Here is a 16,318-nt window from a genome sequence, read left to right as displayed (position 1 = left end):
AGAAGTTTGAGGGGTAGGGAATGGTAGGGGGGAGGGCGTTATATATGATGCCTACGGTACAGCTTGTCAAGGAAGGAAAAGGAGGAGTAGAGGAATATAAATGGAGAATGAGCAATGACTAGCATTGAACCCAATCCAAACAGCATTCTTCTTCCTCTCGAGTTCATCTCCTGATCTCCGGCCTCTTCCTTTGTCCTGTACGTGCATGCTACTATAATTCTAACCAAATAAACGCTGGACACAGAACAAGGTTGCATGCCATGTAACCTGCAATGGTGTAGACAGAAGTCTTGGCTAGGGATGGGAAGTATCAGTAAGTTTTGGACAAGCCGATGAGTAGCAGGCTGATAAGACGATCAAGTTAGCTCACTACGGGATACTGATTAATTACCGAGTGTTATAAACACTCGGCAAATATGCATAAACACTCGGTAAATCATTTACCGAGTGCCACACTCGGTAAACATGACTCGGTAAACAACGACTCGGTAAAGTTAGTTTACCGAGTGTCAACTAACGGGGCACTCGGAGAATAAATATTACCGAGTGCTAAGCCGGCACTCGGTAAACAACTACGACGTGACGGTCGTCAGTCCTCAAGCTTGCCGTTAACGGCGTCGTTTACCGAGTGTTATACATAGCACTCGGTAAACAGATAACCATTTTCATGATTAAAACAATTCCGCAAATATTTTTTTCCTAATATAGTTTACCGAGTGTAGCGGTAACACTCGGTAAACATGTAACTCATTTACCGAGTGTTCCACTCGGTAAAAAATGGCACATATATCCGAGTGGGGTCGCAGGCACTCGGTAAAAAATGGCACATATATCCGAGTGGGGTCGTGGCACTCGGTAAAAAATGGCACACTCGGCAAAATTAACAGAATCAGAACCAATTTGGTTCTGTTCTCTGTTTTACCGAGTGTAACACTCGGTAAACATCACCATTACCGAGTGTTACACTCGGTAAAACCTGTCCACAGTATTTTTTTTTGTTTGTTTCAGTGCATATCCAGCCACAATTAACAACAATTATAACAGAATATCACAGTTACCAACAGATAGACAATATATATCACATATATGTCCACAAATGTCACATCCACTCATTATAACCAACATATAGCTACAACAAATGTCACAAGCACAATGCAAAGTCCACAAACACCATCAACATGTCCAAAGTCCACAAAGTTCAACCCACTTCTAAGTTCAACATACAAACAAGTGAAACATGGTCCTGTCACATGGTCGGAGCCCTACCGAGAAACGGAGACAAGTCCAAGTCTTGATCGTTGTTCGATCCAGCTGTAGAAGGTCCCTGGAATGAGGGAGCAAAAGAAAATAAACATATTTGTCAATTAATCATAAGGTAGTATGCCAAATTCAAATATTCCTTCGAAAGACCAGTTAACAGTGACATCAATATATAGGCATATAATAGATAACACATATCAAGTTAGTTGCTGTTTAGTTCTCCTCTATGTGCAAGATATCGTCACACATGGTCGAGTAGACTGAACATGAATTGGGCAAACACCTATGTACTCATGTAGAACCTAACATGATGCCTTTCAAGGTCTGAACAATATTACTAATAATCTAACTTATACATGTATGTATCCTACTCTCTTCTAGGTTCTAACATGATAGTGTTGACTGTAGCACAATCTGAACTGAAAAAGCCTTTCAAGATGAAGAGTGACTCACAGGAGTGCCGTCGCGCGGAGGTGGAGGCACCAACGGTATCATCGGCGGCGGCGGAGGTGGTGGAGGCTGGCCCATGCTCTGAGAAAAGCTGGCCATGTACTCGTACCAGGCCTTCTGCGACTGCTGGAAGGCCTCAAGCTGGGCCTGCACTCGCGCCCTCTCCTGTGCCAACTCGGCCTGGTGCGATAGCTGGAGGGCCTGAAACTGGCTCTGTGAGGCCTGCTGTGACTCCTGCAGGGCTTCAATCTGAGCCTACAATTATTTATCACATAGTTAGAATGCAAATAAAGAACGGGTAGAAAATGAATGGACAACGAATGCAACAGAACTAACCTGGAGTGCTACCACCTGGGGCTGTGAGTGTGGGCGTATGGCCGGGCTCGAACTCGTGCTCTGGGCTCTAATCTGGGCGAGTGTCTGAGTGTTGGCCGTGTCTATGGTGCTGTTGCCCATATAGTACCTCCCGTGTGGCTTACCTGGTCCCAACCTCATGACGATGTCACCCTCGAGGTCAGCAGTGCTCGGATCAAATTCTGGCCCATGGATCTCTCTCGCCATCGCCGTGTACTCGCTGAGGCTACTGTGCACGCTCAGGTTACTGTATGCCTCAGGCGGGTCCTCCGGGTTGTAGACGAGGTCGGGGTCCTTTGCCTTGCCCTTGTGTGCCAAGGCATATGCCTTGAACGAGGCGCACTCCTGGCCGGGGTGGAACCGCGTCTGCAGGAAGAAGCACAACAATAAGATATTATGCATTCAGAAGTTAGCGTAGCAACAACGAAATGAAATCCGCGTACATATCTGGCTGCATATTCCTTGAGGGTAGTGGGCCCTTGTTTGTGCGAGGAACCCTGCATCATCGCACGGCAACGTGAGCGTACGGCGTGATATTGCTCGTACTCCTCACTCAACCACGTGTCCACAATGGCCTCCCAGCAGTTGTCCATCCCCGCACACCAAGCAGGAGGCACCTGCACGTACACGAGCACATGACAAATCATAAATCAATTTCAGTGCAATTAATCACAGACGATGTAATCTCATGTTTACCGTCAAGTATTGCTCCTTAGTTAGGGGCAGGTGCACTGCCTGCGCTCTGGTGACTCTGTTTCCTCTGCGGGCATAGTAAATTCTTCTGCACAGGAGCTTTGTCTCGTAGAAGAGGTCCTGCACTCGGTGAACACAGACTCTGTTCACCACGTCATCCGTGTCCTCCCTACGTACTCCTTCCGCCAAGGTGTAGTAATCCTACAAGCAAATACAGTCAGTAATATACAATTAATGTGATGTTATTATCAGCATAGTGCGATGAACACGTACCCACAGCTCTTTCATCACCCGGTCGGCCTTGCTGTTATAACACCTGCCAGCTCGATCAGTCTGATCGCTGGCGGCGTGCCAGTGGGACCACTTCATGGCGGGCTGCACAACACCATCGATCCTCACCATCCCGGGGTAGTTTGCCCTGCACAGAAGACCCAGGATCCCGTTTACTCGGCGAGAGTGACTCCCTGGGATCACCATTTCCCAATCCCTGCACAAAGTTATTGAGATTGAATATTAGTTTCTGTTATAACTTAAAAACCTGTGAATTAGTGTTAACATGCAAAAATTACTTACTTAGTTTCGGATGGTCGAATCACTGGCCGTCTCTGTATGGGTAAGTCTGGGAGGCGCGACGACCCTCGCAGCCAAACCGTAGGCACCCCATTTTCCTCTGCCACCAAGTCGGCATCCTCCTCGCGCTCAACCCGCTCGGAAGCATCCTCCCTCCGTGCCTCCTCCACCGCCTTCGCTATCTCCTCCCTGGTCTCCTCCTCCTCCTCATCCTCCTCCGTGGCCGCTACGAACTCGTGGTCATCGTCCTGTGGAGGAGGTGTCGGCTCTCGACGCCCTCGTCGTCGCCGTCCTCCTCCTCCACCCTGGGCTCCTCCTTCATCCTGGGCTCCACCTCCCTGGGCACGCCCTCGTCGTCGTCCTCCTCCTCCTCCCTGGGCACGCCCTCCACCCTCAGTCTGTGCACGCCCTCCTCCTCCACCCTGGCTGGACCCCTCGCCACCAGCCAGTAAGGTCATAACCGACCTAAGCTTCCTGATTCCACCGCCCACCATCAATCAACTGCAACAAAAGGAATAAACTATCAGTACGCATATACAAAAGTAAATGTATCATACATGTATAAAAGAGATGCAAAATAAGTAAATATATCATACATGTATAAAAGAGATGCAAAATAAGTAAATGTATCATACATGTATAAAATTGCCATAAGTACTACAGATCTTACATGTACTAGAAATAATCATCAAGATCATCGATAGGTGGGCCAAAAATCTCATCATCGCTATTGTCGACGTAATTATGATCGTCTCTCAAAGTCTCATCACTAGCGACACTGCCTGAATGGTGTTGCTCAAGTAATAACAAGTCCTTCGCGTTGTTAACCTCCTCTCCATCATCCCCGTCAACAATGATCATATCATTGTCTACTTCCATTGCGAGATCTACATCTAAGACAATCTCAAAACTCCCTTCTAATCCTTCTTCTTGAAAGAACTCTCCATCATATGTGTTTGCATCGATGTTATAATCATCATCGTTTGGGACGGGTACTTTACCATGCGGCGATACCTTGTACACAACATCATACGCCTTAAGACGGTCTTTGGTTTGGCACGGGTATGAGAGATAATAAACTTGCGTGGCCTGTTGGGCCACAATGTACACGTCGTCTCCTAACAAGACGGATGACTTTAGAACTTCGACTAACCCAAGCTCAGGGGTCTTTATCACTTCTTTGGGATCAAACCAATGGCATTTGAATATGACAGGATGAAGAGGTACACAACCAGGAAACTTGAGTTTGTATATTTCTTCAATTATTCCATAGTAGTCCAACCCATCTGTGCCTGGCGTGAAAACACCGGTATTTGTGGTTCTTCGATTCGGCCGACGCTGCTCATGCCGAGTTGTGTGAAAGCGATATCCATTGACATCGTACACAGAGAATGACTTTACCCTAAATTCAAATCCATTGGCAACTTGCCTCAACTCGGCACTCATAGACACGTCAGTTTTGGCCTGCTAGTTCAAGTAGGATGATTCGTTATATATTTGTCAAGTTGAGAGTTAAGTACAAACAACAAATGAAATTGAACAGTACCTCCTCCTTGAACCAACAAATAAAAGTGGGATTTCGTTCTCCCGCGCCATGTCTTAGAAGGGTTTCAACTTCCGCTTCGGTGGGTTCCCTCCGTGATGGACGATGGTAGAGGAGAACAAATTTGCTGTAACGGCCGTTAACAAGAGGGTTGGATGGGTGCATGCGAAATACTGACAAGAAAAGAAACAAGTTTGTGTAAAACTTACGCAATGTACGGGCCAACCTCTTCAAGGTTCCGCAACACATACAGCTGGATAGAGCGCCACTCTTCTAGGCTCAACATCTTCAAGGTAGGTTCACTTGCACTTCCGAGTTGCCCTCGGAAAAGGCTGAGGGTCGACTGATTGTCGGCAGCATTGTAACGAGGGGGTGGATTATGCACGTTAGGAAGGTTGTCGGCATAGTATCTTGTTGTGAAGCACGACTTGTGTGTCCAGGCATGCTCTTTTCCATATCCCACGAAGCCCCCCTTTTCATTGTCGACCACAAGACCATCTAACATCTCAAGAACCTGGGCACCTGTCATCATTTCCGGTGCAGAGTCTTCCACTGTGACACCTTTTCGAAAGTTCTTCTTGTCTCTCCTGAATGGGTGGTCAAGAGGGAGGAATTGTCGATGTTTGTCAAACGAAGAAAACTTGCCCCCCTTCTCCAACCGAAAGAACTCCACAGCTGACTTGCATATCGGGCATGGCATCTTCGTGTGAACACACCAGCCACAAAATAACCCATAAGCCAGGAAGTCATGCATGGAATAATGGTACCAAATATGCATTCTGAAGTTTGTCTTTGTGAATCGGTCGTATGTCACTACCCCTTCGTCCCATGCACGGACCAAATCGTCTATCAAAGGCTCCATGTACACACTCATATTAGCCCCCGGGTGTCCTGGAATTATAAGTGACAAGAAAATATTTTGCCGTTGAAAGGCGACGCCAGGTGGGAGGTTGAGAGGGATGACGAATACGGGCCAACATGTGTATGGTGAAGAACCCATTCCATAAGGATTGAACCCATCAGTTGCCAGTGCAATGCGTACATTACGAGCCTCATCAGCTTTGTCGGTATGCTTCCGATCGAAGCTTTTCCATGATTCACCATCGGACGGATGTATCATCTTGTCAGTGTATCGGCGTCCAGTTTTGTGCCACGTCATCTGTTTTGCGGATTCCTCGCTCATGAAAAGCCGTTGGATCCTCGGTATGAAAGGAAGGTACCTCAGGATCTTTGCGCCGACTTTTGTTTGCGTCTTCCGACCATCACCAGATTCTAACTCAATGTACCTAGATGCCTTACACTTCGGACAGTACTTATCGTCAGCATGTTCTCCCCTGAATAAGATGCATCCGTTCGGACAAGCATGTATCTGCTCGTACGACATCTTGAGTGCACGAAGGATTTTATTTGACTCATATGTGTTCTTTGGCAGAACGTGATCATCCGGAAGTAGGGTGCCAACTACTGTCAACAGTTGATCGAAGGATTCTCTACTCCAGCTAAACTGGGACTTCACAGCCATTAGACGTGCAATGGCATCCAGTTTAGAAACATTGGTGCGCCCGTGAAGGGGTTGTTGTGCCGCATCCAACATGGCGTAAAACGCCTTTGCAGTTTGCTCTGGCTCCTGCTCTGCACTTCCTTCATCGAAAGCCATGTCATGGTCATTTAACATTTCTGCCACCCCGGCTTCAGAATCAAACTCCTCGATCCGTTGTCTCACGACCTCTTCTCTCGCACGATGGCGTTCACCATGCATGGTCCACCGGGTATAGTTCTCTACAAATCCATTGTTGACAAGATCTTTACTCATCTCCTCATATGTTTTCATTGCCTTGTTCTTACACTTCCTACAGGGACACCAGGCATGTCGCCGTCCGTTTGCAAATGCCTTCGTCATGAAATCATTGGCCTTCTCAATCCATTCATTTGTGTATTGACCCCTCTTCTGATAGCCCGTGTACATCCACTGACGGTCATCCATCCTAACATATAAACGATATTGCAGTTTAGAGCAATAGAGTAGTAGTGCTAGAGAAAAACCATATGAGATGATAAAGAGACATTCATGTTCTTGGTCGATTCACATAGAAGATGTTTGCTAGATTGGATGATGAGATTTTACCTAAGGTTGAAAGGCCGCTATGTCACTTGTAGATGGAGGAATACATGGAACCAGCAAGAGTGATATATTTAGCAAGTGGAATACATGTTGATGAGACTGCTCTGCTTTCAGTTCAACTATGAATTTTCCTAAAATTTCAGTTACGTGAACTGTGAGTTTCCTAAAATTTCAGTTGTGTGAGTGTCAATTTGAACCCATATATGCTGTTAGTGTGAACTCTCCCTTTGGTGGGATAGTGTGAAAATGAATCATAGTCTGTACTATAATTTCTTGTGCTATATTTCCAGGTGTTGGAGATGTCATCACAGATGGAGATCTATATGCTGTAAATTCTTATGACATTGAGTTCCATCTATGGCTTCATTCTGAAGCCTAGTAGCTGTCTAATATGTAGATGCATGCTGTTGACCCGTGTTTACATCATCATGATTGCTATCCTGTCATGTTTATAGTTTGTCCTGACTATATTAGTTACATTGATAGTTATCCTGTGTTGCATCTAGAGCTAGATGATAACAGTGATCCTACCTTGGATGTTACAGAAACTACCAGTGCCCCCTGCATTGCACTGGTTTGTAAGCTACTGCATGCTTCTAGGACTAGTTAGAAACGACTTGCTAAGTGAATCGCCACTAAAAACGTAGCAGGCATCTATAAAATTTATTTCTGTAGTATTGTGTGCATAAAGGCTTCAGGCCTATTTTTATAGGCGGGCCTCATAAACATCCGCCTCTAGAAATAGGATTTACAGAGACTTTTGCTTATGAGGCCCACCTCTGAAATGGAATGATTTTCAGAGGCGGGCTCTTTAGTCCTCCATCCAAAGGTTTAAAGAGGCAGGTGTTGGGCGTGACAAATTTTAGGACCTCCTCTAAAAATAGAGTATGGTGTGTCTCAGTGTGACCTGTAGAAGGTTGGTGCCTTATATATATGCTTACATGCTAAACAATAACAAGTTTACAAATGTGATGCTATGTAACCAGCAAGCCATTTAGCTACACCTTAATCTTTCTTATTTCTACGTTGAAACTGGCTATTCTTTTCTCACAAAAAAATAAGAAGCTACAAGAGGTAAAATTTATACACTAAACTTAATTTGACTTTTCCAAAATAAAATACACATCGTATTCCTTCATGAGAGGGAGCTAACTGATATTTTTATGAGACCACTATTCTATATATGTTGATAACATGCACTGTTCCTCCCACATCTACCTAACCCTTACTTCCATTTCAGGAAAGCAGTATATAGTAAACAAAGATTTGAGAGGTAATAACTCATTGAATAAGTTAGCTTCTGTTGACCTTTGGAAGGTTTGTATAATATTACTTTTGCCTTGTGCTTGTGCTAAACAAGGAGAAGGCAGCAAGTGGCATCTCTGTAGGGTGAGTTGGCAGCCAAGGATACCTCCATTTCTGGTGGGGGAGAGATAGATAGATGTTAGTGGGGTTCCAACTTGATGATATCTGTTCTTGAAACTTTGGCCTCCCAGAGAAATATAAATCAATATCTTCTGCCATAGTAAACTATCTTTCTGCTTCCTGTCCTAATAGTTGATATGTATCCATGTGCAGAGATATCCACACAAATCTGAGCTCACTAGATGCTGCCCCATAGACATGTTTACAGTCTAGCTAGCAGGCACAATCTAGCTGGATACATATAATAATGCTGCATGTTGGGTGCCATGTAATGATGCCCAAGCTAACTTGGGATTGTGTTTCCTAGATTCCAACTCGCAATATGCAATGCAGGGGGCACTGGTAGTTTCTGTAACATCAACAACAAATGGGAAAGAAAAAAATGTGCACATCCAAGGTTGCACTGGTAGTTCATGACAGCGAGGATGATGAAGATGAAGAGCCTCAGAATACCTCAGAAAAGGGTGGACGATTGGATGGAGTTGGAGCCGGGGGCTGCGCGTCCGCGTGCTCGGTGTCGAGCGGGAGGCCGGGAGCTCGTCGGAGTCAGACGACGCCGTGGATCGCCCAGGTGTCCAGCGCGCTCGCGTCCAGGACGGCCAGCGCGAGGAGCCGGAGCCGGAGGAGGAGGAGCCGCAGCCGGAGGAGCAGCCGGAGCCGGAGGAGGAGCCCAGGTTGCAGCCCTTCCTTTCCCGGTGGCGGCGGCTGTGGGGGACCGCCCGGTGGCGGCGGTGGTGGAGGGGAGGAGTCGAGCTGGAGCTTCAGCCCTTCCTTTCCCCTTCTCCAGCTGCTTCGTCTTCCACCGCGCGCGCCGGTTCTGCGACGGCGTGGAGGGGAGGAGGCGGCCGCGGCGGTGGGGAGGCGCCGGCGACGGCGGGGAGGCGCCGGCGTCGGCGTGGAGCGCGCGGGCGCGGGGAGGCGCGGGCGCAAGTGCGGGGGACGGCGGGGAGGCGCCGGCGCGGGGGACGGCGGCGGTGCGGCGGGGATGCGCGGGCGTGCGGTGTGTGTGTCGTCTGCACGATTTGAGGGAGAAACGACTAAGTGAATGCCTCTGTTTACCGAGTGCCTAGATATACAGCACTCGGTAAACTCAAGCACCGCAGCCCAATTACATGTGGGCCTGGTACATGTTTACCGAGTGCCCAGATCTACGGCACTCGGTAAACAGAAGCACCGCAGCCCAATAAATGTTTACCGAGTGCCTAGATCTACGGCACTCGGTAAAGAGACAGGTGGGCCGTGGCTAATCTTTACCGAGTGTTTGAGGTCACACTCGGTAAAAGTATACATTATTTCATGCAAAACAAAAATGAAAAAATGCCAATTTAATCCTAAAATTCACCAAACTTTCACATGAACTATTTCATGTCATCTATTTACTATCTAAAAAATTCTAAGTTCAAATCATAATGTTGAATTTCACTCTTAATAGAAATCCTACTCGTCATTGTGAATGTTTAGTGTCTCTTTGGGAGATGTACCGGTTCGGCAGCGACGAATGTAAAAATACTTCCGAAACGTTATGAAAATTTTTCTATAATATAGATGTATGCTTCAATGTTAATTCTTCCAATCTCGTGATTTATCGAGTTCGATTTTAATTATTACAATTAAATTTACACGATATGTATCTAATTATCATAAAGAATGAAAATTTTGTGAAATATAGTAAATAAATCGAAATAAACACCATATTTTGGAATGGAGTACTAAATATCATATGTGGATAGAGGAAAAAGAATGAAGGGAAAAACAAGAAATTTGGTTGAATTTTACCGAGTGTTGCGCCAGTACACTCGGTAAAAGATAGTGTTTACCGAGTGTTGTGAACTTACACTCGGTAAAACTTTATTATTACCGAGTGCAAATACTTCTACACTCGGCAAAATGTCATGCCGTGACGCCGTTTGGCGCACGGTTGGTATACTGGAGACGTGGCAGCTCAATACCGAGTGTCTCTTTTTACCGAGTGCGCCCCTTCGGTAAAATTGTAGATCTACCGAGTGTTTGAGGTTACCGAGTGTTCGGACTCGGTAAAGAGGTCTACTACCGGGTGTTTATTTTTTCCGAGTGTTGGCACTCGGTAATAAATTTTTTCCGAGTGCCCCGACTTTTGACACTCGGTAATTGTCTGGGCACTCGGTAACTACACAGTCTCCGGTAGTGGCTGTTCTTCTGGGTAGTGAACTGGTACCCGTCAAATGGCTTATTCTCCCTCAAGAAGGCCTGACAGAGCTCAGGAGCAAGTGGGCTGCATTCAGAATCCATGCCAGACTCGGAGCTCTTTAACAGTTGGTGTCCTGCATGCTATCATCTGCGAGCGAGATTAACTGTCCTATGATGTAACTGATTGGAACAATTTCGTACTAATGTTAATACATGGGGGCATTAAGAATGTGTACATTTTTCCAAAAACAAAGCAGGCAAATACAGTTGTAACAAATTAAAAATAAAAATTCGCTCACTCCATGAGAAGTAATCATGCACATGCATCTTCTTTTGTCCGGCTAATTAATTACTTTTCAAAACAAAATGTATGTATACGATGCAGTAAATTAAATAGAGTGTCTCGCAAAAAAATTAAATTAAATAGAGTATTTTTGGCAAAGTCAATTCGAAAACTTTGATCCTATTGTGGGTGTATAATTTTCTAATGCAAACTTGGCAAAGAAATCTGCAAATATCTTAGTTAAGGAATATATTTCTACTATACTACTCCGTAGAGTTGAAACTCAGTGCCGTGGGAATGGGTTGGGTTGCCCTAGTTTAGAACACTCTCCAACCCACTTCAACCCGTCCGAGAGATGTCACAGCTTATCCTAGCGGCAGCAGTAGAGATTCTGTGCCTCGTGCCCTCATCCAGCACCGAGTCCTGCGGGAAGAGACCTCGTCTCTCGCCTCTGGTCTGTGCTAGTAAGAAATTGCTCCGAGTAACTCTTGCTTGCTCGGATTGATTCCTTTGTTCGTTTCTCGAAGAATCAAACTCAGATTCTTGGTTTCTCTGCACTGAGTTCCTTGAGAACTTCTCTGCTGCGTGCTATCCTACTAATCAAACCCTTTGTTAATTACGTGGAAAGGACTAGTGTAGTAGGGACTTCAGTTTGACTGAAATTCAGTGTTATTAATTCATTGTTTATTTCAGCTTGGTTCATATCAGCTATGTGTACTGCTGCTGGTCGTTATGAACTGAATGGCCAACTACTTAGCTATATATATAGGAGAATTCGATAAGCAGCGTTCCGTGCAGCAGGCAATAGCAGTTTGAAGAAGCAAGCCAGTTTCGAACTATTGAAACTGTTGAACCATACCGTCCTAACCTGTTCTGCTTCCAGCCGCCACCGGTATTGTGCCAACCGGGCAAAACCAGTGCAAATCGTGATTGAACAAATTAATGCCAACACAAAAGCACCACTGTGTGGCCTAAAGTAGCACACTTTTCACGAGTTGATTCAATATGGCTTGAACTTCTAGAAACAAAAGAAAAGTTTCTGATTGCACAAATTTCACTCCTGGTAGGCCAATGAACACTCATCTGAGCTGGGGCAGAGGCAGGCCGGTGCAGGGTGCTGACTGCTGAGACACCCATACTAGTACGTTAATAAAATCCTTCCTTTATAAAAAAACAATAATAGTACGTAGTTTGTCTTCAGTGAATCATATAATATCTGGTCCAAAACTCTAGTTTTTGTTACTAATTTGAGTTTAGCTTAGCACCTGCTCACTAGATAGCACCCCTTTGAAAGTTTCTAATTTTCTATGGCTAATGGCTACAACCCTGCATCTGAGAAACTCCACCTTATTAGGTAGTCTGCTGCAACACGCTAGAGCGCTGTGCGTGCACGTGTGTAGAATTTCTTTTCCCTGTGTGCCACCCATTTCTGTCTGCATGCTAGCATAGGTGGACTCGCACTGCCTTGGTGCTAGCCCCCAATCTCACGCCCGCAGTCTTCTCTACTCAAACAACAGCACTCTCAGTCTCTCACAGATGAACGATCGAATGGGAGAGAGTGAGGGGGGGGGGGGGGGGGGGGGGGGGGGGGGGGGGGCGGGGGAGAGAGGGAGGGAACTGCAACTGTTATATATTGTGAGGGATCACAGGCTACGAAGTCAGATATGTTAATTAGTTGCACTGATCCGGCAATATATATAGCACGAGCCAGAGCTACTATTTTCTCTGCACTGCATTTTTTCATTAAGACTGAAGTCAGCTGTCACTGGATACCAAAAACAGTTTGGCTAAAATGCCTTTGATCAACGAACCAAATACCGTTTTAATTCGCTTCCAAAGAAACAGCTTGCCTTATCAATGGACAATTTTAGGCTGATAAGTTTGATCTACAGTCTCATTAAAATTGTTACCAAAATCCTCCTGACTTGATTGGCACCGCACATGAACCGTTTGAATTTGTGCATACAACTCAGGAATGTTTGTGAGGTGTATGACAACAACCACTTGCACAATGGTGTATAAATTGTCTTTCTTTTTTTTACCTCCGTCTCTCTCTTTCATGTCATCAAAAATTCAATGTGGCACCATATGAGACGACCTATGAGACTGCTTAGGTAAACATTGTCATGCATTTTGCCCTCTAACAAACCGCCTCATACTTGATCCACGGCATCCATAATTTCTTGTACTCTATGCCTATCGAGTTGACCGAGGGCAAACTGCACGCCGTGGCCACCGCCAGTGCTGTCATCTCTCGCATCCTCGCCGCCATCTGAGCATGCAGCCGACAGACATAAAGAAAGTGATCGTGGCCCTCCTAGACACCATTCTCATGTGTTTCTCATGCACTATAGACATAACTGCACGAGGCTTGAGCTGGTTGTGGTGACAGCTACTTGATGCATTACCTGTGGTTATCGACATCAATGTACAGACAGGGGAGCGCCACCAACGAGTGTTGTCCAAGAAATTAATGGACAAATTTCATTGAAATGCGTCAGGCGTTTTGCAATACATCAGGGATCGGAGAAGTGTTTACTGGATTGTTGGTAAAAAATAACACAAGAAAATGGTTTGTGATGAAAGTTCCTTAGGATCAATGAATAATGCCATCAGTGGTTCGTTATCATCATATTCAATAGTCACAGTAGACCACACGGTAGCCTGAAAAAGAAATTTTAATACTCCCTCCATTTCAAATTATAAAAAGTTTTGGCTCTTCTACCTACATTGCTTTTACTATATATATCTATATATATTGTATATCTATAAGTATATAGCAAAGTCAAAGCCAAAACGTCTTATTGTTAGTTTTTACTGATAAATAGCATCGTTAGTTACTGACTGATAGATAGAAGAATTTTTCGCTTTCCTATAAATATATACAATAATACATGGAACTATGTATTAGCTACATGCCTAGTGAAAAATAGACTGCTCCACGCATAGAGGGAAGCTTGATCCCATGGAGCCACTACAGCAAACGCGTGCTTTGCCGCGTGCAATTGCACTCGGCAAAGAAGGCTTTGCACTCGGCAAAGCCTTTGCCGAGTGCTGCACTCGACAAAGAGCTGTCGGCATATCCCTTCACGGCAAAGGCTTCTTTACCGTGTGCTTTTTGTCGGGCACTCGGCAAAGCCTTTGCCGAGTGCCGGAAAAGCACTCGGCAAAGATTTACACTCGGCAAAATGAAAATGCGAAAAAACCCAAAAATAATAGTAAAATTTTTCAAAAAAAAAAATTCGGGGGAGGCCGCCACCAGCCAGCGCCCGCCCGTCTTCATCGAAGTCGGTGTATTTTTTGCAATAAATTCGCGGCTAACGCAGCCGGCGGGATTCGAACCCACGACCTCTCACTTGCGTGTCTGCTGCTCTACTACTGCACTATACTGTCACTTGTGTCTAGATTCCGTTATCTCTTCTCATATATTATACTAAACCGAGAGTAAATCGCTTGTTTGAGGCCGTAAACGAATTCAAATCAAAAAGTGGTCAACTACAAAGTTTCATAACTTTTTGAGGTCTACAATTTTTGTTTTGGAAGTTTTTTCATCCGAGGTCGTTTGAAAAATTCGAATTTCAAATTTGAGAGATTCAAACGTAGTTTTACATGATAAGATGATTTCAAATCAAAAAGTTGTCAACTACATAGTTTCATAACTTTTGGAGATCTACAATTTTCATTTAGGAAGTTTTTCCATCCGAGGTCTTTTGAAAAATTCAAATTTTCAAATTCAAACGTCATTTTTGCATGACAAGATGATTTCAAATCAAAATGTTGCCAACTACAAAATTTCATAACTTCTCAAGATCTACAAAGTTTATTTTGGTCATTTGTTCATCCGACATAGTGGTAGTAACATTGTTCACAAATCTTATATATCTCTCTTCTACTTTCATGAAACTAATATGAGAGATATGAGAGATGTAGATTTTATGAACAACGTTATTGTCGCTTTGTCAAATGAAGAAATGACCAAAATAAACTTTGTAGATCTTGAGAAGTTATACAACTTTATAGTTGAAAAGTTTTTCATTTGAATACATTTAGGGCCTCAAAAATTGCTTTGAAAAACTGATTTGCCGAGGGCCAAAAAAAAATGCACACGGCAAAATGCCTCTTTGCCGAGTGCCAAAACAAAGGCACTCGGCAAAATACATATTTGCCGAGTGCCAGAAAAAAGGCACTCGGTAAAGACGCATTTTGCCGTGTGCCGAAAAATAGCACTCGGCAAAATACATATTTGTCGAGTGCCAGAAAAAAGGCACTCTGCAAAGACGCATTTTGCCGTGTGCCGAAAAAGAGCACTCGGCAAAATACATATTTGCCGAGTGCCAAAAAAAAGGTACTCGGCAAAGACGCATTTTGTCGAGTGTTTTTTTTTTTTTTTTTTTTTTGCCGAGTGTATTTTATTTGGCACTCGGCAAAGACCGTCTTTGCCGAGTGCCCGATAAAATACACTCGGCAAAGCTACCGGCACTCGGCAAAGTGCCGGTTTCCGGTAGTGAGCTGCATGTAGAGCTAAAGTAAAAAATACTGCTCCACCAATGAAACAGAGCTGTACCAAATAGATCTTTGATCTATTGTCTGAGCATGTTCAGCTGCTGGTGAACCACCTCTAAAAATTTCAGTAATTATGTACATGCTTCCACTTTGTGGTTTTTAATGAAACAAAATTACTATGGTTTACAGCACTCTTCCTCTGTGTTTCTCACCTTGATATGGTTCTTGTAGAAGCCCTTGACAACAGGGTTAGTGAAGAATCCAGCGTCAGATGGAATTGCCTGCCCCTGACCCTTCGCCCAATCCACGTACTGCTTCCTTCCTCAATACTCATGGTAATAATTCACAAGGCTCAGAATCATCTTAATCCCATACTTCCTAGCCTCAGATAGCTCAAAATCGAACCCCTGAATGAACAGCAGAGAAAAAAAATGGCAATGCATGTGCATGAGCTCACAAACAACACAAATAAAGATCCAGAAGCCCACAATATCTCAAGAAACTTAGTTGTCTTTACCTGGAAAGTCCTCTCGTTGTAGCAGACGGGAGAGCACAGCAGTGCACTGCTGCGGTTGCCGTCGTTGAACGCCCACGTCCTGGCTAGGGAGGGGACGGCACCGGCAGCCTGGCTCAGCGCCGAGGTGACCTTGCCCCTCTGCGCGTGGTTGCCGCCCAAGTTCATGAGCCAGTAGGCATTGAACCCGTTGACGAAGAACGGCTTGCCGTTCCGCACGAAGCGGGTGCCCTGGACCCTCACGAACGCATCCCCGCGGGCCTCCGCTGCTTGCTGCTGCCTCCAGCATGGACGAACACAGGAGCATAAGCAGAGCAAGCGCTCCACCGCTGTGAAGCCTCGCTTCCTGTGGCGGAGCCAGAAATTACATAGGGGGGCCCGACCAAAAAGGTCTAACTTATAAACACAATTGGTTAGGTTTCTCATGATGACCAT

General features: G+C 45.1%; 2 protein-coding genes across 2 annotated transcripts; both read right to left on the bottom strand.

The window, feature by feature from the left end:
• Window positions 1-1,104: 1,104 nt before the first annotated feature.
• LOC136507800 (uncharacterized) lies at window positions 1,105-2,912 on the bottom strand. Its single transcript, XM_066502410.1, has 6 exons — window positions 2,761-2,912; window positions 2,508-2,681; window positions 2,282-2,430; window positions 2,047-2,098; window positions 1,714-1,965; window positions 1,105-1,324 (listed from the first exon to the last, which is right to left on the bottom strand). The coding sequence occupies exons 2-6, from the start codon at window positions 2,655-2,657 to the stop codon at window positions 1,247-1,249; spliced, it is 681 nt and encodes a 226-aa protein (XP_066358507.1). The 5' UTR covers window positions 2,658-2,681; window positions 2,761-2,912; the 3' UTR covers window positions 1,105-1,246.
• A 12,780-nt stretch (window positions 2,913-15,692) lies between these two features.
• On the bottom strand, window positions 15,693-16,318 carry LOC136507799 (mannan endo-1,4-beta-mannosidase 1-like). Its single transcript, XM_066502409.1, has 2 exons — window positions 15,887-16,318; window positions 15,693-15,776 (listed from the first exon to the last, which is right to left on the bottom strand). The coding sequence occupies exons 1-2, from the start codon at window positions 16,316-16,318 to the stop codon at window positions 15,693-15,695; spliced, it is 516 nt and encodes a 171-aa protein (XP_066358506.1).

This window comes from Miscanthus floridulus, chromosome 15, assembly GCF_019320115.1.
Source record: "Miscanthus floridulus cultivar M001 chromosome 15, ASM1932011v1, whole genome shotgun sequence".
Lineage (NCBI taxonomy): Eukaryota > Viridiplantae > Streptophyta > Magnoliopsida > Poales > Poaceae > Miscanthus > Miscanthus floridulus.
The sequence above is the reverse complement of the archived record's forward strand: the minus strand, read 5'-3'. Positions and strand labels throughout refer to the sequence as shown.

Coding starts and splice junctions, on each gene's coding strand:
- LOC136507800 (XM_066502410.1), bottom strand. CDS start 2,657: ATGGACAACTGCTGGGAGGCCATTGTGGACACGTGGTTGAGTGAGGAG. Junction 2,431..2,507: donor AGGAATATGCAGCCAGATAT/GTACGCGGATTT, acceptor TTCTTCCTGCAG/ACGCGGTTCCACCCCGGCCA. Junction 2,099..2,281: donor GTGCACAGTAGCCTCAGCGA/GTACACGGCGAT, acceptor CCAGAGCACGAG/TTCGAGCCCGGCCATACGCC.
- LOC136507799 (XM_066502409.1), bottom strand. CDS start 16,318: ATGGTCATCATGAGAAACCTAACCAATTGTGTTTATAAGTTAGACCTT. Junction 15,777..15,886: donor ACAACGAGAGGACTTTCCAG/GTAAAGACAACT, acceptor CTGTTCATTCAG/GGGTTCGATTTTGAGCTATC.